Genomic DNA, 19,452 nt, shown 5'->3' with positions numbered 1-19,452 from the left:
AATTAAAGTATGAAATTAAGACACTCTAAATTTATATTGATGTGTAGGGCTACATTAGGGGATATTTAAATATATATTTTAAACAGACGTCTGAGCCTTCTTTAAATTAGCAAATGATGAAATATACATTATACACTGAAAGGCAGTACTGCTAAATTAGATTGATTTTTTTTCTAAACACTGATTTTATGCACATTTACTGCTGCAAGCATGACAATATGGCCTCCTATTATCTGATTTCATCCTTTTAACGTGAGTATATCCACGTTCTGCGCCCAAAAACACCAGTGATCAGTCAGATATCTGGAGCGATGGTGTTTTTATTTCAACTCGGTATCTGAGGTACATATTTACTGATTCCACACAAATGATACCAGGCTACATGTATGTTCTTCACACATTAGCACGACACGGAGAACACTTACATCAACATGACAACAGACATGCACAAACAAGGCAGTGACGGGGAAGTTAGCGCTGGTGGCAAACTGCACCGACCAGCCGCTGGCCCCGAACACAAAGAACCAACCAGTCACGATGGGTGATTTCACTGACTTGACGGGGCGTGGGGGTGGGGAGAGGACGAGGGGAGACAGAGGAAGAGGAGAAGGAGGAAGAACAGATGAAGAGAAGAAGTAAAGGGGGAAAAAAAGAGGAGAGCAGAGGGGCTAATACCTAAGATATTAAGACAAATCGTAACACTGAGCACCATAATAAACAATAAATAATATTTTCAGTATTGACAATAAATACCAAGAATCTCATAAATAACATTATTATCCCTTTACAATAACATATATCCTTAAATCTCATATAAGTTGCACACTCTCCCATCAAATTGTATAATTCACCTTACTGCAGTGCGCGCACACACGCACACGCACACACACACACACAACACACACACACACACACACACACACACACACACACACACTCTTTGTTCCTTCCCACTCTTCAGTACGTTTCTGTCCAGTGTTACGAGAGCAATACTGTAGGACGGGGGACACGGGGGTCATCTAAAGGTGGTTTGAAGGTGATGCTTAGCTTGTTGGGGGTCACATGCAGACTGATATCTACAACTGTAAACTGCCTCTGTCCAACCCTCCCTCCCTTAAACCCCCCCCTTTTATTTTTCTGCCTCTTTGTCTTAAACTCTCCTTTCCCACTAAAACACGTTTCCCTCCCCATCATTCTTCTTTCCTTTCGATTTAATTAAACCCCCCCTGTACCCTGATCTTTCATCTCTCTTTACCACCCTCTTTTCCCACTATCCCCCTGTCTCCCTCCCTTTTCTCCCCTCTATCCAAATGTGTCTATTTCAGGTCCCCAGCGTCTCCCTGGATGGTCTTTTTGATGCGGAGCAGCATCGTGGTCAACCACTGGTCCAGACGGGACACTGAGTCGAACTCCTTCACCGCCTCCGTGAACGCCTCACTGTTCTGCTCCTCGTGGGCTTCTAGGAGTTTCTGTTGCAAACAAAGCGTAAAGACGACTTTACTACCAAGAGAAGAAGAGTGAATATGTGAGACAAAATTCTTAGAAGAGGCAAATGACCTAGAAAATATTTATTCTAAGCTGCTTCTATAACCTTATTCAGAACCCATTAAGGACCCATTTAATTTCATTTACTATGAATACTTTTTCACTTGTAAATCACTTTGTAACCTCTAGTTTTATATACACAAACATTTCTAAAACTGCAGCAATCAATATTTCACACAATATTCATGCACACTCTGAAGTTATGCAAAAAAAAAGAAAGAAAGATGGAATCATCTTTTTGTGACATGATAAAATGCTTTGTAAATATTTTTGCAAATCTAAATCCTGTCTGAATTCACTGAGGTGCAAATCTGAATGTGTTTATCTTTACAAAATATTAGGGAAAAAATGAAGTCCACAGCCACGCTAACAGCTCTGTGAGGCTGTAGCAGTGCTGTGAGCTAAAAGCTAAATCCCTGGAGCCTGGTTAAAAATACATTTACCTTTAACAGTTTGAGCTCTCTTGAGTCTGAGAAGGCTGGAAACATCTCCTCATACTTCTCAATGGCCAACTGAAACACACGAGCGTACAAGTGTTAGTATTCAGTCACAGCTAAACTCCACACACTCGCTGATGTATACGGATGTATGTGTGTGCGTCAGTATGCATGTATGTTACCTTGGCGTTCAGTTCGTCCACTATGAAGTGACACAGTGAGGCCTTGAAGAAATACTCTTTAGCATTGTACTTCAACAAAGGGTTGTCCATGGTGTTCATAGCAACCTGAAACACACACACACACTTGATTACACCTGTAAACCTCATGTGATCACTATGAGTGGTTTAAACGTGATATGTGATGAATTACACGTGAGGTTTATTACAGTATTGTGCGTGTACATGTTTTAGCTGTTTGTTTCACATGTGCCTTTAGCTGTTATATATATATATATATAAATATAAACTTCACACACTGGAACCAAATGCATCCACATCACAAACTACAATCTCCAAAATGACCAGACAGTTGCATCAACATCAGCAGCTGCGACAATAACTGAATATTATATTGACAAAAGAAACGTTTACTGGGGGGGGGGGCACTGTGCTGGTCGCATGTGCTCAGCTGTTACCTGTTCATAGATCTCGATAGCTTTCTGGTACTGCTCCAGCTGAGCGCTGTAGTGTCCGACCTTCAGGAGACATTTGTTGGCAGAGCTGAAACACACACAAACAAAGAAAGGCTGATGTTTGCAGAGCTACTGTTTCCATCTCTGTCTTCACCGCCGCCGTGAAAAATTCACACACTTGAGAAGCTGAAACCATCAAGTATTTGACATTTTTCGAATCAAAACAGTTTCTGATTAATGTCGATAAACTGATTAATTTATCTACTAATTGTTCCAGCTCTATTTATGAATGTGTGTGTTTTACATTGTGTTAGTTTAGCCTCAGTTAAATATTCAGTTTATTTACCTGTTAGATTCTTCTCCCTTGTAGTAATCTGCTGCCTGCTCGTAGTGGGCAATGGCCTGAAAACACACACACACACACACACACACACACACACACACACACACACACAGAAGAGTGTAATGAAGTATATGCCAACTATAAACGTTTCAAAAATCAAATTTTAAGTGCAAAAAAAAATAAAATGACATAAATCTCTCACTTTACCTTCTCAATATCGACCAGCTCAGCTTCATAAATCTCTGCTATAGTGATGTGATGTTTGGCTGCGATGGTGAAACGACCCTGGGATCGACACACAAACACACACACACACACACACAGGGTTTTACTCAAAGATAAGAGTGACAGTCAGAGGCCGTCAGGTCGGTGGCCGAGGCGGAGCTTACCATGTCAGTGTAGATGTCAATGGCCTGATTTAGACAGTTGATGGCCTCTGGAAACAGACAGATAAGAAGGTAAAGGAGGGATGTTACAATTACAAGGAACTGAAGATAAAAAAGCCTCCGAGTCAAATTAAAAATCTTCACTTCCACTTTTCGTCCCCCTGCGAGTACTAACCCGCTAACCCACAGTGTTTTATTAAGCTCCCCACAGCGAAGCAGGAGGGCTGTTGCAACATAACCTAGATATCAATTTTCCTAGAGCAACCGAACGACCCATTTTAATCTTCCAACAAAGCCACCTCTGGGTCCTGGCTCTGTCGAGGCTTCCCCCCTTTCACCACGTGACTCACGCCAGAGTCTCGTATCGTGAAGGACGACACGGACGTAGCATTTGTGGTTTCACTGACTGTATGTTTATTGGCTGCATTGATTTGTTGACGTCTCAGAGGCTCAAAATAAAAACAGATCAAAAAATCAATAACCTGATGGATAAACCTCCCACAGATGAGGAGGGATGACGAAGCAGCAATCACCACGGCGACAGGCAGGCACTTAAGTTGATTAGCAAAACAATACTTTCCATATATCAGTGGGTCGATGAGACAATATCGACTAAATTTACCAAATGTCAGAGATTTTCTTCCACCGTTTATTCTGTGTTCAGAGGTGAAAAATAGCAAAGTACATTTACTCAGGTTCTGCTCTTCAGGATAAAACAATAAAAAGGAAACGGCAGCAGCTTCATTGATCTGTAGTGGCCTCTTATAAATGACTTGTGCAGTGATCTAAGCGACTTAATCCGACCTCGTGTTTCCATGCAACACACCTGGATCTGCCTGCGAACTCTGCTTTAAGACACACAGAGCGACATATAACGTGGCTTTTAATGACGCTCAAACACAACTGTTTCTGCTGAGTACTGTCAATAAACCGCAGCTCACCTTCCACCTCTGCAGTTCTACATCATACCGTCAGCCTCTCTCTCTCTCTGTCTGTCTCTCTCTCTCTCCCTGTCTCAGTACATTTGCTGCAGTGTTAGATAAAGTGAAAAATAAAGAAGCAGCAGTGGCGACCACCTCCAGCATCTCTAATAGATTCTGGCGTACAGGCCCCAAACTCACTCCACATTTTTCTGCAGAAACTTCAAACCTCTCACATTCCCTCAGAATGATAACTATGAAAACAGGATACATTGGGAGGCTGGAACAGACAATGATGAAGTACATTAGATAAATTCAAACACGCAGAGACTGATTTCCACCAAAAACAATGAAAGACGAGTGGAGCACGATCACAGCTGTGCCCGAACCAATAAACAGATATGGACGTTAATCAATAAGCAATTGAAGGGAAATGCTGGAGACGATGCTGAAGGAGCTGGAGGTCGGTGAACTTGTGGTCACTTTGATTTATATTACTGTTTCTCTCGCTGATCATTATTCCTTCCACACACACACACACACACACACACACACACACACACACACACACACACTATGTTGTTTATCTCCCAGTATCTCCTGCAGACGGGATCTTTCTCAGTCCATCGTGGTCAGGTAAGCCGTGACGTCAGAGTCACATGTAATGATGTTTGTCGGGGGGAATCGAGCTGCAGTCGATCAGATGATGGATCTGGAAGTGTGTGTGTGTGTGTGTGTGTGTGTGTGTGTGTGTGTGGAGGACAGAAGTGCTCACTCACCCTGTGGGTCGGCCTTCTTGTAGGCGTTGCCGGCATCGACGAAACTGGTGGCAGAGTCCAGTTTGTTCTGAAGCTGCATGTGGAGCCGGGCGGCCTGACAGAAAGCATTCCCCGCAGCTTCACACACACACACACACACACACACACACACACACACACACAGCAGAATCATCAGAACACACATCTAAACAGCTAAATTCTGCTCAGCGTGAGCTATTATTGGCACACCTGCCATCACTACAGCGCACGCTGCTTCTCTGCAGCTCTGAATGTTTGTCATTAATGTTCATAAATAAATCCACTGTATGTGTACGTTCAAAGCTGGTAATATAATATTCCCTGCAGGCTGTTCAATCATTTATATCCTGTTAAAATGTGGATGGAAGAAAGCATTTAATATACGTGTGTGTGTGTGTGTGTGTGTGTGTGTGTGTGTGTTCGTGTTCGTGTGGGACTTTGTTTATTTGTGCACAGATTTGTGTTTTTTTTCTGTTGAGTATGCAGTATGACTGTGACGTGTACTGTAAATGTGTCTGTGTGTGTGAGTGTGTGTGTGTGTGTGTGTGTGTGTGTGTGTGTGTGACACCTACCACTCCAGTTCTTTGCCATCTTAAACATGTTGGCTGCTCTGGCGTACATTTCACAGGCATCTTCCACCTTATGGTTCCCCCTATGACACACACACACACACACACACACACACACACACACACACACACACACACACACACAGACAGACAGAGAGAGAGAGAAAAAATGAATCATTTCCAGCTTCTTGACCTCTTGAATTTGTGACGCATTCCAAATATAAAAAAAAATGCTTCATTTTTCGAAGCATTCACTTTAATGTTGAAACGAGTCGGACTTTGAAATGAAAGCGTGTTTTAAATTAGCATGCAGCCGTGTCCAGCTGAAGGACATCATTGTGAGGATACAGACGCCCTGCAGCTGAAGCTCTCTCATAATCTGCTCACATGAGGATAATTTGATGTGTTTTTTTATTTCTATTTTTCTGCAGCATGAACAAAGATCCTGTAAAACTCAAATGCAATCTTTTCTTTCCTAATTGAAATTGTTAATTTGAGCATTCGATTCTCATCCAGCCTGCTACTGTACATGTTAGATCTGAGACCATGTGACTGCAACATGAACTAGTTCACACAGTGTTTGCATCATTCTCCATTGAACAGAACATCCACTTTGCAGCTGTGTGTCTGGACACTGAAGCAACGTCTCATGATCTGATCTTTACAAATAAATAAGTGTGTGTGTGCATTTTATCCACCATAATAGGCCTTTCTCTATTATATCTAGTCTAACAATTACTAGCCATTAGTTATAGATGAATGTGTCTGTGCATTCATAGACACTGAAGATGATTTCCTCCATTTAGTTGTTTTCACTTCAGGTGAAAATGTGACAGTCAGCGTCTTAGAGTGGAAACAAAGATATTAACAACCTGTTTGCACAAAAATGAAGAAGAAAAGATTCTTTCCATACGTAAATACAATATAATAGAATGATGACTCGATATTTTCTTCATTAATTGACATTAAGTGGCTTTTTCCAGCTACAAAAAAAATGCCCCATTCTACAGCATGAGTGTGCAGAAATAAACTGCAGAGACTGCGGGCATTTCCAAACAGCCTAATGTCCAGGAAGAACGCCTGTATCTGCACCAGGCTTCACAGTGACAGTATGAAAAGTCTATAGTTTCTACAAATGAATTCATACACAATTATTATTATTACTGAAATACAATGGTGACATCACTAAATGACCCCCAACTGAATTTGGCTCATCTCTTATCTTGGGGCTGAGGCTCATTAAAAACAAAAAACAAGAATCATGCTGTTGCCCATGTGGGGGAAACAGATGTGACCCATTTCACTTCTCAGATTTTGGGATAGATTTTGTCTGATTAAGGGAAATACAATCATGTTATTTATCTATAGAACTGAACTGTATATGATAAAGATATAAATTGTTGAGAAAGACTTGGGAAGAGTGGTTTTTACTTTATTGTCACTGCATTGTTCTTTTATGTTTGTGAAATACATTTTTATGTTGCATGAGTTTAATTTTATTAAATGTTATGTTTCTTGTATCTATCTGTCTATGTGTTTGCATTTTACTTGTAAACATCAACCCCTCCCAAACACATGAAGGCCACCAGCCCACTCCCATCCATCCGGTTGCGCAGACACACACGCACACGCACGCACGCACACACACGCACGCACACACACACACACACACACACACACACACACACACACACACACACAGCCCCCGCATCACCACCACCACCACCACCACCGACTGTTTTCTTCGCACACCGTCCTGACTGCGCTGCTCTCCCCGCCTCCCTGCATCCCTGGCACGGCCTCACGCTCACATCCTTCCCGCCGCCGCCGCCGCAGCCGCAGCAGCAGCAGCAGCAGCAGCAGCAGCAGATGTAGAACCACATTTACATTTCTCTTGCGTGTCAGGCCACGACACGCAGGCCACATTATCTGCGATGACTGCTCAGATTTTTACCCCAGAGCTGAAGGCGCCATATGAACCCTTGGATAAATCTTTCAGAAGGACGCAATGTCACAGTGAAAGTTACAGGAATGTAAAGAACAGATCACACGAATATTAAGACGATAAATCACAAAATTGATCAATGCATCTGATCAGGCCTCTGAAGCTCAGTACTGGGCATTACAGACACGCTATGGGGACATTTTTTTAGGAATATTATTGTGGCGAAGAAAAGCAGAAACACATGACAGGTTTAATGGGCCCTGCGTGCACGAATCCCTCCCCCATACCAAAGAGAGAGAGAGGGAGAGAGAGAGAGGGAGAGAGAGAGAGAGAGAGAGAGGTAAACAGAGACAAGGAAGAGAATGAAAGCATCCTTTTACCCGAACATCCCTCCCAGGAAGGATCCGGACGCTTTGACCTTTTTGTCGGCTTCAGCCATCAGCTGCATGGCCTCCTTCTCTTTGCCGGAGTTGTCCATGGCGAGCTGGGTCTGCCGCTGGCGGAGGGATGGGAAGAAAACAGGCCGATGTTCCGCAGTGGACGGAGAGGAGCAGAGGAGAGCAGAGAGGAGAGAGGAGAGGAGAGGAGGGGGATGTCTCTGCTGGTGCTGATGCTGAGAGGCTGCGGCTCTTCTTCTACGGCGAGAGAGAAAGATCATTCGCGGCTCCTTACCGCCATCTGCTGGAAAGAATAGGAATGACTACTGACCGGTGCGATCAATCAACAAATAAACAAATAAACAAATAAATAAATAAATAAATAAATAAATAAAGGGTAGGTTCAACATATTTTCTAATTACAGATCATTTTCACTTTATGTGCCTTGATATCCATCTCTCATATTTCTGACACCAACAATAGAGATGTGATGAGTTGGATTTTATTTGTGGCGTTGACAATTTTCAGCAGCGTCTCCTTCCAAATAATAAATTTAATACATTTATAAAATTATATTATTATAAAAAATAAATTTGTGAGTTGTCAGGCAGAACGTTTAATGATATTATTGAGCTGTGACTGCGCAGGACCGAGCCATCTGTTTGAGAATTAGCATTTTGTTTTTCATGACTTTAACAGTTCAGTATCTTCAGTTTATTCTATTTGGGTTTTAACCTTTATCTGATGGGACTCAAATTATTAACGAGTGAATAATCTAACAGTTGATCCATTAATGTTGGATAAATATGGATTCATGCAGCTGTAATCTCAAAGATCACTGTTGCATTAGATAAAAAAAAGAAAGAAAAGAAAATTTTTCTGGAAATGAAATTCAGATATTTGGTTTGGAAACTGTCGAATCTTGACAAAGAACAAATGTATTAGCCAGTGAGGTAATAACACAACAAAACAACACACAAGAAACACATTGTGGAAGAGAGATGAAATTGTACGGACAGGTAAATTAAGACCTCAACATAAACATTCTTATGTCATGTTGCTTAGTTTACTAAATACTACACTGTTATATCTACAGGCAGAAAGTTCTTCCAATAAATCCAGTGTGTTTCATTGTAATAAGAAAACACGACAGACCGCCTCCCAGCTTGAAAAGCCTCCTCCATCTTCCTCCTCCATGACAACTACAGTTCACCGCCTCTCTGTGAAAACCCACATTATCCTGCTCGTACACAAAGTCACTACAACAGCAACGTTTTGTGAAGAAACACGGACATGGTGGATTCGTCATGATGTGGGTGACAACAGTAATTAAACCTATTATACTCTGGGTCTGATGGAACCAAACTTCCTCCTTTCATACACTTCATATGAAGCATCTTCCCACAACACACTGAGCGCTGAAAAGCAAATACAGCATCGTTCTAGGACTGTGACACGGGAATATTAATTGATTACAAATCATTTTAGATCAAATGTTTTAATGGTCTTTCAATCGGTCTTAAAATAGCATTCAGTAAAACCAGGAAACGATTAAACAGGTGGAGAAATCTAAGACAGTAAAGCATGCTCAGTTTAATCACTAAAGCTGGGGTGCGTTCAACAAGGCGTTTTGCTGGAGAACCTGGACATGAACATGTTTTAACAGATAATTTAGTTATGAACTTTAATTTTGCAGCTGAATCTGAATCAATTGCAGTGTAGGTCAGGTACAAGATCGTTCAACAGTGGCTTCAATTTAAAGCCAAGATTCTCTGAGAAAAGGTTGTTGAACGCAGCTTAAGCCTTAGTTGTTTAAGTCTAGAGGAAAAACAAAACATGGAAAATGTTCCAACCAATAATCTTCTGGAGGATCACTGTACAAAGAGTCACAAGCTCCATTCATTTTACATTTTTTTTACAAAAAGAAGTCTGAAACAGTTTTATAAATGACGCTCTTGTTACTGAATTATCAACAATAAATACTGTAAATAAAGAAACATTCATCAGGGTGATAACTATGTTAAAACAACTTTCACATCGAAACAAATAAATCATGCAGCGGCAGCAGAGTCTTTGGCTCCACATCTGACAGCTGTCCGACCGTTTGTGCAGCAGTCCGAGAAAACTCTGGGGATGTTGCTGCTACTGGTCAGAAAACTTCAGAAAACAAATCAAAAATGGGTTCATTCGCCAACACCCCCCCAAAATAAAACATGTTCTTAGTCCTTTAATCTTTCTGTGCCAATCCTCTCCCTTTCCTTAAACATTATGTGAGTAAAAGTCTGATGATCCATAAATCCACAAAAGTCTTAAGTTAACTGTCATGCTATAATATTATTGTATTAATTTCTGTTTCTTAGCTGAATCTGCCCTTGACACATTTTCCCACAAACCTCATGAATGAATAAATAAATAAATAAATAAATAAATAAATAAATAAATGATCCAGGGGTATTCTGGCATAAATCTTGTAAAACACAAAGTGCAGACAGGTCGTTTCTGAGTCTGCTCCCTTTATCCTCCCTCATCACATTAAACTCATGCCGATGATCGCTCTACAACAAGTGTGTTAACACACTCATAAATATTCTGAATGAGGCCTTCACCCCCGTGAAGGTCTTACCGGTTATATGGATGATTGTTAAGCTTCTACATGAACAACCACCCTAAGGTACAATACACACACACACACACAAAAAAAAGAAAGGGCCGGTAACATACTCTTGAAATATTACATGACATTAGATGCATTGATTTATTGCATGAAACCATGAGCCTAAAATAAAATAAAATAAATAGATAAATAAATATCACAAAATTCAGCTCCTATTGAAAATGAATTGTGTGTGTGTGTGTGTGTGTGTTTTCCAGTATCATTAAAAGTATACAATATTCATAATAAAGTATAAGTATTCATATGACATAGTATATGTGTTATATTATGATAGTGTGCAATAATATATGTCATTGTACCGTATTTTCTCAGTTTTAGACCAGCAGGAAGATGTGGTGGATAAATGTGGGTGGAGAGCAGCATGTGCCCCCCCCCCCCGTCATCACCACAGCTGAGGAGCCTGTGAGCTAAAACCATTAACCTCCATCTGCTCCAGTTAAACTGCTCAGAGGCCAGATCACGTCAGGCTGTGGTCGTACTGGGCAGCTTCCAAGTGGGAATGTGCGCAACTGTGTGAGCGTGAAAGAAAAAAAGAACAATACGAAAGTTTAAAACAATAAGATTGTAATACTGTTTCCTTTCTAAGCGTATTAGCATCGCCGTGTGTTTGATTCTGACCACTGTCGACCAGGTTGCTGTGGCAACCACGTTGAGCTAGTGGGCTAATAAGAAGATAAATAAACGTGTGGTTTGGATTTGTAGCGACTGTTTGACGTCTCCGTGTGTGTATATGAAATAGAGATGGGCCTCGAGTCTGATGTATGTTCAAGAGAAATACATTGCACAAACTGTCAGATAGATAGATAGATAGATAGATAGATAGATAGATAGATAGATAGATAGATAGATAGATAGGGTTGTCATGCAGTACAAACCGTTGGGTTTCAGTTGTCTGTCAAAATAGCAGAAATTAAGACTAAATGTGTTCTGATTAAATGCTGAAGAACAGCAAAGTGCATGCTAGAATGGAATTTAAAAAACTGTTAAAGCATTCGTCCATTAAAAAGAAAAGTAACAGTCTTTATAATCTTAATATCTCTTCTTTTCTTTACTCCCTCACTGCCTTTTTCTTCCTTCCTCTTTCTTCCTGCACTTTCTTGATTTTCATCGATCCTTCCTCTTCATGCTTCTTCAGTCCTCCTCTGACAGAGTTTCGTGAGGGGTTGATGGCCGGGACTTGCTGTGACCTCTGACCTCTGTCTTCCTGTCCTGCAGGAAGTCTTGAATCTCTCCGGGCAAACACTGGAACTTCTCCTGAAACTCTGCCTCGATGGTGCCCTGCAGCTGCAGTGAGACAAGAGAACGGTGAATCAGTGAGACATATCTGTGATGACTCAGTTCCCCGGTCAGAAACAACACAGAAATTTGCTTGTTTATTTGCCTTGTGTTGAGAAATTCAACCAGCTGTTGTCAGCCATTACTGCCAAACGTTTGAACGGCTCCAATATGGCTGCCAGAGGGCGCACTGCATCACTCAAACGGCCCGTGTTGACGTCAGTACTGATCCTAAACTGTGTGGGTGTGGAGCAGCAGCAGCAGCAGGTTGGAGCCTCGTGTATAAGACATTTCTTGCTGTGTAGCACATTCAAGTGTGAAATATTCAAAGTGGTAGGTGGTGCATTTCACGAGGGCAGGACAACGAATAAATTAACTTCATAAATCAGGCCACGGTGGGAAGCTGGAGAGAGGATTTCCACTCGTGTTGTACCTTTGGTTTCTGGTCTTGAATCTCCTGCAGGAGCCCGTTGTGCTGCTCCACCAGCTGATCGTGGCGCTTTGTCTGAGTCTCCTCGAGCTGGAGACAGAAAAGACAGACAGACAGTCAAAGAGACTTTTGAAGCGTTTCATGACTGCAGACAGACACAGCTAACAGCTACACAGAGAGACAGCGCTCAAGCCATAAAATTTTCATCACCGTCTCTGCAGGATTCAGTCTATAGAAAAGCCCGTGAAAAATTCCTCTAACCCAGATTCATCATCCTCCGCTCACCCGTTTTATGTTCTGGACGACTTCATTGACGTAGGACTTATTGATCTCAATCTTCTCCCTGGGAACACACAGACAGATGGGTTGAGCTCGGTTGAGTTTGACTAAATCTGACAAAACTTGCTGGAGGAATCTGTGCATGAAGGAGATGAAGGAGCTGCAGCGGGTATCTAGGGTGAGGGGTAGTGGATAAATATCGGCGTGTGTGTATGTGTGTGTGTGTGTGTGTTTATGGATCGTACTCCTCAGCCAGATGCTTCTCTTTGGTCTTCGCTTGGTTGATCTTCTCTGTCCTCCTTCGATCCATCTGTCTCTTCAGCTCTTTTTTCTCCCTGCAGCAGCAGCAGGAAAAACATTAGAGCTAACAGTGGGGGGAGGAAGGAACAACCTGGTATTAAGTTCTCCTAAATTACAAAGTCGTTGGAAGTGCACCAGGTAAAAGTCTCGGCTCACACTGAAATAGAAATATCCCCCAAAGAGTTCAGGTCCAGGGAGTCTTTACATTCAACCATCAACTAGAAATCCTCAAGTGACATTGCTAAAACCTGAAGATAGCTGCTGTCACAGCAGGTGGTTTTTTAGAAGAAACCGTCATCAAGCTCCATAAAGGAGCCTCTGCAACAATTTGATGTGAACAGATAAATCATCCAACTCCAGGATTTATCCGATTTATCTCCCTGACATCATCTGAGGGAAGACGACATGTTTTATTGTCTCTTCTTTTAATCTTAAGCCACTAAAAAGCAGCTTTTTAACTTTATTTTTTTTGGTAACTGCTCTATAAATCTGAAGTGTAAGTTTCATGGCATGAATTTCATCTTGGACATACTATAAGCATGGCGAGCAGTGATGGAAGAGATACTTAAGTAAAAGTATATAGTACTAAGTCCTAATATAAGTCCTACATGAAAAGTAAAAGTACAGAAGTATTACAACAAGTTCAGTCTAGTGGTTCTTCGTCCGGGGGGCAGATAAATCCGAGGGGTCTTGAGATGATGTTTTTTAATGGGAGTGTGGTATTTCCATCTGCATTGTATTAGAAGTATAAAGTAGCTTAAACTGGAAATACTCAAGTAAAGTACAAATACCTCAAAGTTATACTTCAGTTCAGAAGTTGAGTAAATGTTACTTCTCACGTTTGATGTCAAGAAACCAACCTGCTGCAGCCGGGAACAGCTGGAACAGCTGCTCTTCTTCTGGCAGTTATGAAAGGAGCTCAACTCCTTGTGTGATTCCTCACAGAAATCAAACAAGCTGAAGCAAAATGTGCGCACTCAGGAGACAGATCTTTATCTTACTTGTCACAGATGTCTTTGAGCTTCTTCATCTGGCTGTTGTGACTCTCCTCCGCCAGACTGCTGAGTCGCTCCGTCAGCTGGAGGAAACAGAAAATCACACTTTAACACAGAGTTTAGTTTTGAACTTCCCGTGTCAAAGGTCACGGTCAGCTTTACCGTTTTTATATGTTCTCTCTGCAGATACTTCTGACTGTAGTACTGCTCCTGCCTCAGAGCCAGAAGCTGCTGCTGCTGCTCGTCTCTCAGCTGCTGGAGGCGTTCGTCTTTCTCACTGTCCGAACACGAACCCCTGATGAACACACACACACACACACACACACACACACACACACACACACACACACACACACACACACACAATACATAAACACAGGGAAAATTATAGATTTCCTCCGGACTTTTTATTTTAGTATACGCCACAATGACATGACATTTTTCCTGTGAACTCAATTTCAAAATAAAATGACGAGAAGAGACAGAAGCTAATAGGCAATAACACGTTGTGTGTGTGTGTGTGTGTGTGTGTGTGTGTGTGTGTGTGTGTGTGTGTACCGGCTCTTGCTGCACTGTCTGGCCGTTTTCTTGTACTTGTTGTTGAACTCTCGCAGCAGCTCCGACGTTTTCTTCTGGTGTCTTCTTACCAACTCCTTCAGCTCTTTGAACTGACGTCTCTGCTCCTTCTGGTAAACCTTGCTCTGCTGCAGACTCTCTATGGTGCACACTGGGACATCTGTCGCCACACAGCACAGAGTATTAACAGACCTTGATAAGAATGAATTGTAAGTTATTTCACATTATTGATATCAATTTTAATCAATCGCCACTGAAAATTCAGATGTTTAACTTTTATAAAGTCTCAAGCAACAAAAAAACAAAACAGAAATTGGATCTTTTATTATATAAATGGATTAAAAAAAGCAGCATCAATTAAACACTTTACACAAACCAGACACTATGTAGACCTACTTTTATTTATAATCATGTGAGTTTTTATTGTTGTTGTTGTCTGTTTGTATGTCCTCTTCAACATAGGGTAATATAGTGATTTATTTTGTACTTGTAGTCCTTAAAGGCTTTTAATAAGATGTTTTTTCCACACTTGAGTCATTTAAACTTTACCGAAGTAAAATAAAAATCAAGATTGAGTTTTGTCTTAATTGAAATTAGCTGCTCTTTAGTTAAAGTTTTCGTCCCTCTAAAAACATCCATGATAATGTCAGTTTTTCCAGGATTAATTGATTGATTGACTTCATATCAGGAAATTGTTTAACAGCATAATGACCATTACTGACCTATCAAAACACTTAACACCAGGTCCTCAGTCTTTGCTGCAGGTTTCGGTGCCTCTAAAACAGAGAGGAGAGAATCAACGTCAGTTTTTCTTAACATTAATAAAAACCTAAATTATTGCTAGTATCATTATGACGACTGCGTTGATAGTAACACATCAACATCTTTGAACGCAGGGGTGGGTTTCCTTGCTTGTAGGTGGACGCTACCTGTCGTCGCTGTTTGCTGATTGGCTGCGGAAGCTTTGGGCGTCGTGGCGATGGGGGTGTGTCCTGCAGGACCAGGGGCGGGGCTGAGTCCGTTTTCCAGTGGAGCTGATTTCAGGTCGTTCTTCCGCTCTGCACAGCTGTCGGCTTCATCCTGAAGAACAACACCCACATGAATTACAGCCGCGTGTTCAGCCTCCGGGACGCAGGCTAGAAACAGCAGAAACAGGACCGACCTCAGTCTGAGTCTCCTCCTCCCCGTCCTCCAGAGTCAGAGCCGCCAGCTGTTTGGACCTCTGCTCCAGCAGGTTGACATATCGAATGGGGTTGGACAGAGCCTCGATCACATCTGGAGAAGAAAATATAAAGAACCACATGAATACAGAGGGAGGAGTTGTGCTCCAGAGCTGAAAGCATGGACCAACATGGCTTAGAAGTATTTATCATTATATCACATATTTGTCAGTACTTCCCATAATTATACAGCAATCATTTCTAATAATATGAATTAAATTAATGTGACCTGGACCTGCATAGGCAGCATTACACTGGACAGGTGAATTTGAAACCTTAAGCTTCATACTTTAACATAATTTGAGGCCTTTTATGGGGAAACTAAACTCTTTTTAAGATTTGTCTTCAGTATATTAATGAAACGAATGAAACTCCAGCTGTGTTTAAGCCGCTGCTCCGGCACATTTTAATAATGTTTGCAAACTGTAACTGGAACAAGTTTAAACAACCTGACATGAGAAAAGGCTGCAGGGTCATTAAAATCAAAAAATGTATTCTCTGTCGAGATCAGATCTCAGGGGAAAAAGTTACCGCCGTTTGTACCTGCAAAGGTGTCTGGGACGTAGTCTTTGACCTCGATGTAGACGAACACAGCCGGTAGAATCAGAGACTGATTCTTCTCATTCCTCAGGCCGATGTAACGATAACCTGAAGGAAACAACACACAGGCTGATGTGATGTGTGTTTGGATTATTCAGGGAATAAGAGGAGGGAGAGAGAGAGAGGGAGAGGGAGAGGGAGAGAGAGACAGAGAGAGAGAGAGGGACAGAGAGAGAGAGAGACACAGAGAGAGAGAGAGACAGAGACAGAGAGAGACAGAGAGAGAGAGAGACAGAGACAGCGAGAGAGAGAGAGACAGAGACAGAGAGACAGAGAGAGAGACAGAGACAGAGAGAGACAGAGACAGAGAGACAGAGAGAGACAGAGAGACAGAGACAGCGAGAGAGAGAGAGAGAGAGAGAGACAGAGAGAGAGAGAGACAGAGAGAGAGAGAGAGAGAGAGAGACAGAGAGACAGAGAGAGAGAGAGACAGAGAGAGAGACAGAGAGAGACAGAGACAGAGAGAGAGACAGAGACAGCGAGAGAGAGAGAGAGACAGAGACAGAGAGAGACAGAGAGAGAGAGACAGAGAGAGAGAGGTGCAGCTGAGTTCACTCCAAACATCACTCATGCACATTATGTCAGGACAAAACTGTTATTTTATTGAAAGTGGTGAGTGACATTTGAAAACAGCAGCTGTTTGTAATGTGTTTTTGAAAACAGTGGGAGACTGGATGCAGTCTGCAACAGGAAGAGAAATATTTATAACATATTTTCTTTCAAGTTAGAGATTAAAGTAATAATGTGTAACATTTGCATGTAAAGAAATGTGCTGTTTTACTGTCTGACACAGCGCAGTGGTAATAAATTCTCATCCCACGTCAGGAAAGTTTTTACAGAGTTTTCTGCCGTTGTGCTGAATTTACACAAGCAAGAGATAAACTGAAACACAGAGATTAGTTTCAGGTTACATCCCTGTTTATCCAGAGTCACATATGATTGTCCCATTTGTGTCAAAGAGAAAGTTCAGGATAAAAGGGATAAAATAAATATGACTCATCACCTGGTCGGATGGCAGACACTGGAATAATCCGATGACCGATAAACTTTCCTCCTTCCTCAAAAGCAGCGATTCTCAGAGAGGCCAGAGTGGGAAGAATCACCTGTCAACAGATGGATCAGACAGTATCAGCATTGAGACGTGTTTCCACTCAGCTGTTCCCTCCTGCGTCTCCGTTACAAATCTCACCTTTTTGAAGACGATGGGCTCTTCGTCCCACACCGGGTTGATGGCGTTGTTGTTTTGGGAGGTTTTGGTCTTCAGCGCCTTCCTCCTGGTGTCCACAGGAAGTCCAAACATCTCCACCTCCACGTACACGCCCACCCGCCGCTCAGTCAGGAACTGGCCTGAAATCACCTGGGACACGCAGAGACACAGACCGAACGTGTCAGCCTGTATTCCCTCGAGGGCTGCAGGAATATGCAGCGGTGTAGTCAACGTCTTAAAGCCTTTTTATGTCAGATTTTGAACATTTCCGACTTCCTGTGATAACAACACCAGGATTTTCACACAATCGTACATTATAAGATGCTCCAACGTGCAGGTTTACCTTCACAGAGATCATGTTAGCTACGATGCCGTCCACTGTGTTTTCTGTGAAAGGGTCAAAGTGTTTGTCCGGCCGCCTCATGAACTCCGGCTTCAGTCTGTAGCCGCTGCGACCGTTGTACTCAAACATGAAGAGGTTCAGCTGCATGGACAGATCTGGAACAGAGAGCTGATGTTACGAATATAAGAGCTCAGAGCTTCAGCTGTTGCACTCCAGTTGTTGCAAACAGGAAACGGATTAATGAAGTTGATTCTATTCATTTTGGTCCAGACGATGTTAAGTCCCAAACTAAAATGTAATATATGACATACAGTATATATCCCTATTTTAAGAGCCACATATGTCACCTATAAGGGGATATATTATTATCACATATATACTTCCTCTGGATATAAGAAGATATACGTTTATAACATATATGAAATATGTAAAATGTGTATATATATATATATATGTATATATCAAAAATATCTATGTGATGATTAACATACAATACATATGTTTTTTATGTAAAAACATTATATATTCAATTTATTTATGCAATTTTATTAAAACAACACACGTTAGAAAAATATATATGTTTATATATGTTTTTCTTATCAATTTCAAAGTGGTCTCAGACCCTACTGTTTATAATATTAACAAACACTGACTTTACTGGCTGTGAAACATCTGTCTACAATATAAGCACACATACATAAATGTATGTATTTGTATAGGCTAGATATATATGTCAATATATGAAATTGTTCCAATTTCTAAGAGGTTTAATTTATAATTCTTACATACATGTACATATAAAATAAAAATGTATATTTCATATATGGAAATTCAATATATGTACGTATTACATTTGTGTATTTGTGTGATCTCAACATAAACTGTTAGCATCATTACAATATCCAGGTAAATTAAATTCCTTTGTTTTGAAGGTCTGTAAATTGACAGCCCAGCAGGCAGGAGTTGTTTTTTACCGATGGTTTGATAGTTGAGAGCCACCAGCTGACACCCGGCGTTCCAGAAGAGCTGAGGCATAAAGTTTGACGAGTCGACTCTGGTTCCTTTGGGGTAGATACGACTCAGCTGGGATTTATTATATCTGGTTAATGTAAGGTTAAGGACACAGCTGTAGTTCAAAGATCAGAAACAAACACATCTTCCTCAGAAAGACGTCAATCAGAACATTGTCTGTATGAGTATAACTTTAGAAATGCTTGTTTCTGCACTTATTCATCATCATCATCATCATATATTCAAGTAGAGTGTATTATTACACCGCTACAGAGACTTTCACAGATAATGCTGTTGCTATGTGAATTAAAATTAATATTAAAAGTTGCTTAGTGACTGAGTTTTTTTGAAGGTTTATACATAAAAAAAAGAAGAAAAAAAAAAGCATCAAAAGAGAAAGAAGAAGTAGAAGCAGTTGCTATGGTATGGAGTAGCTGTGGTAACCGTTGCCAAGGATACTCTACAAACTCCACTGGTGACTTTGTGAGGTGCTCCAAAGCTTTGGTCTCCACAAAAGACGACATGTGGTAACAGCGGGCTGCCTCTGCGCGCACGCACACACACACACACACACACACACACGCACAC

At 41.4% G+C, this 19,452-nt stretch overlaps 2 protein-coding genes across 3 annotated transcripts in view; both read right to left on the bottom strand.

The window, feature by feature from the left end:
* Positions 1–302: 302 nt before the first annotated feature.
* Positions 303–8,206, bottom strand: napba (N-ethylmaleimide-sensitive factor attachment protein, beta a). 2 transcript variants are annotated; one of them, XM_056394541.1, is made up of 10 exons: positions 7,957–8,206; positions 5,635–5,714; positions 5,045–5,161; positions 3,349–3,395; positions 3,167–3,244; positions 2,963–3,018; positions 2,620–2,704; positions 2,165–2,269; positions 1,989–2,057; positions 303–1,469 (listed from the first exon to the last, which is right to left on the bottom strand). In XM_056394541.1, the coding sequence occupies exons 1-10, from the start codon at positions 8,052–8,054 to the stop codon at positions 1,317–1,319; spliced, it is 888 nt and encodes a 295-aa protein (XP_056250516.1). In that variant the 5' UTR covers positions 8,055–8,206; the 3' UTR covers positions 303–1,316. The 2 variants fall into 2 exon arrangements, with proteins under 2 accessions (XP_056250516.1, XP_056250517.1); XM_056394542.1 differs by lacking the exons at positions 3,349–3,395; positions 5,635–5,714; positions 7,957–8,206 and having other exon boundaries at positions 5,045–5,152.
* Positions 8,207–9,436: 1,230 nt separating this feature from the next.
* Positions 9,437–19,452, bottom strand: part of LOC130181751 (1-phosphatidylinositol 4,5-bisphosphate phosphodiesterase beta-1) — a 26,719-nt gene continuing 16,703 nt past the window's right edge. Inside the window, exons 17-32 of the mRNA XM_056396155.1 lie at positions 19,324–19,408; positions 18,828–18,952; positions 17,854–18,008; positions 17,493–17,660; positions 17,307–17,406; positions 16,247–16,351; positions 15,646–15,758; positions 15,413–15,563; positions 15,206–15,259; positions 14,466–14,643; positions 14,070–14,202; positions 13,914–13,990; positions 12,858–12,947; positions 12,619–12,676; positions 12,337–12,423; positions 9,437–11,912 (exon numbers count right to left, since the gene is read on the bottom strand). Of these exons, the coding sequence (XP_056252130.1) occupies positions 11,760–11,912; positions 12,337–12,423; positions 12,619–12,676; positions 12,858–12,947; positions 13,914–13,990; positions 14,070–14,202; positions 14,466–14,643; positions 15,206–15,259; positions 15,413–15,563; positions 15,646–15,758; positions 16,247–16,351; positions 17,307–17,406; positions 17,493–17,660; positions 17,854–18,008; positions 18,828–18,952; positions 19,324–19,408 (1,832 nt within the window). The 3' untranslated portion in view covers positions 9,437–11,759. The remainder of the gene's footprint in view (positions 11,913–12,336; positions 12,424–12,618; positions 12,677–12,857; positions 12,948–13,913; positions 13,991–14,069; positions 14,203–14,465; positions 14,644–15,205; positions 15,260–15,412; positions 15,564–15,645; positions 15,759–16,246; positions 16,352–17,306; positions 17,407–17,492; positions 17,661–17,853; positions 18,009–18,827; positions 18,953–19,323; positions 19,409–19,452) is intronic.

The sequence above is a fragment of the Seriola aureovittata genome, chromosome 14 (assembly GCF_021018895.1).
Source record: "Seriola aureovittata isolate HTS-2021-v1 ecotype China chromosome 14, ASM2101889v1, whole genome shotgun sequence".
In the NCBI taxonomy this organism is placed as follows: domain Eukaryota; kingdom Metazoa; phylum Chordata; class Actinopteri; order Carangiformes; family Carangidae; genus Seriola; species Seriola aureovittata.
This window is presented reverse-complemented; position numbering and strand designations above follow the sequence as displayed.

What these genes read in the sequence shown, in the direction of transcription:
- napba (XM_056394541.1), bottom strand. Translation starts at nt 8,054, where the DNA reads ATGGACAACTCCGGCAAAGAGAAGGAGGCCATGCAGCTGATGGCTGAA. An exon ending in GATGGCAAAGAACTGGAGTG is followed by an intron (nt 5,162 to 5,634) that starts GTAGGTGTCACA and finishes GTGTGTGTGAAG; the next exon opens with CTGCGGGGAATGCTTTCTGT. An exon ending in GAGAGCTCAAACTGTTAAAG is followed by an intron (nt 1,470 to 1,988) that starts GTAAATGTATTT and finishes TGTTTGCAACAG; the next exon opens with AAACTCCTAGAAGCCCACGA.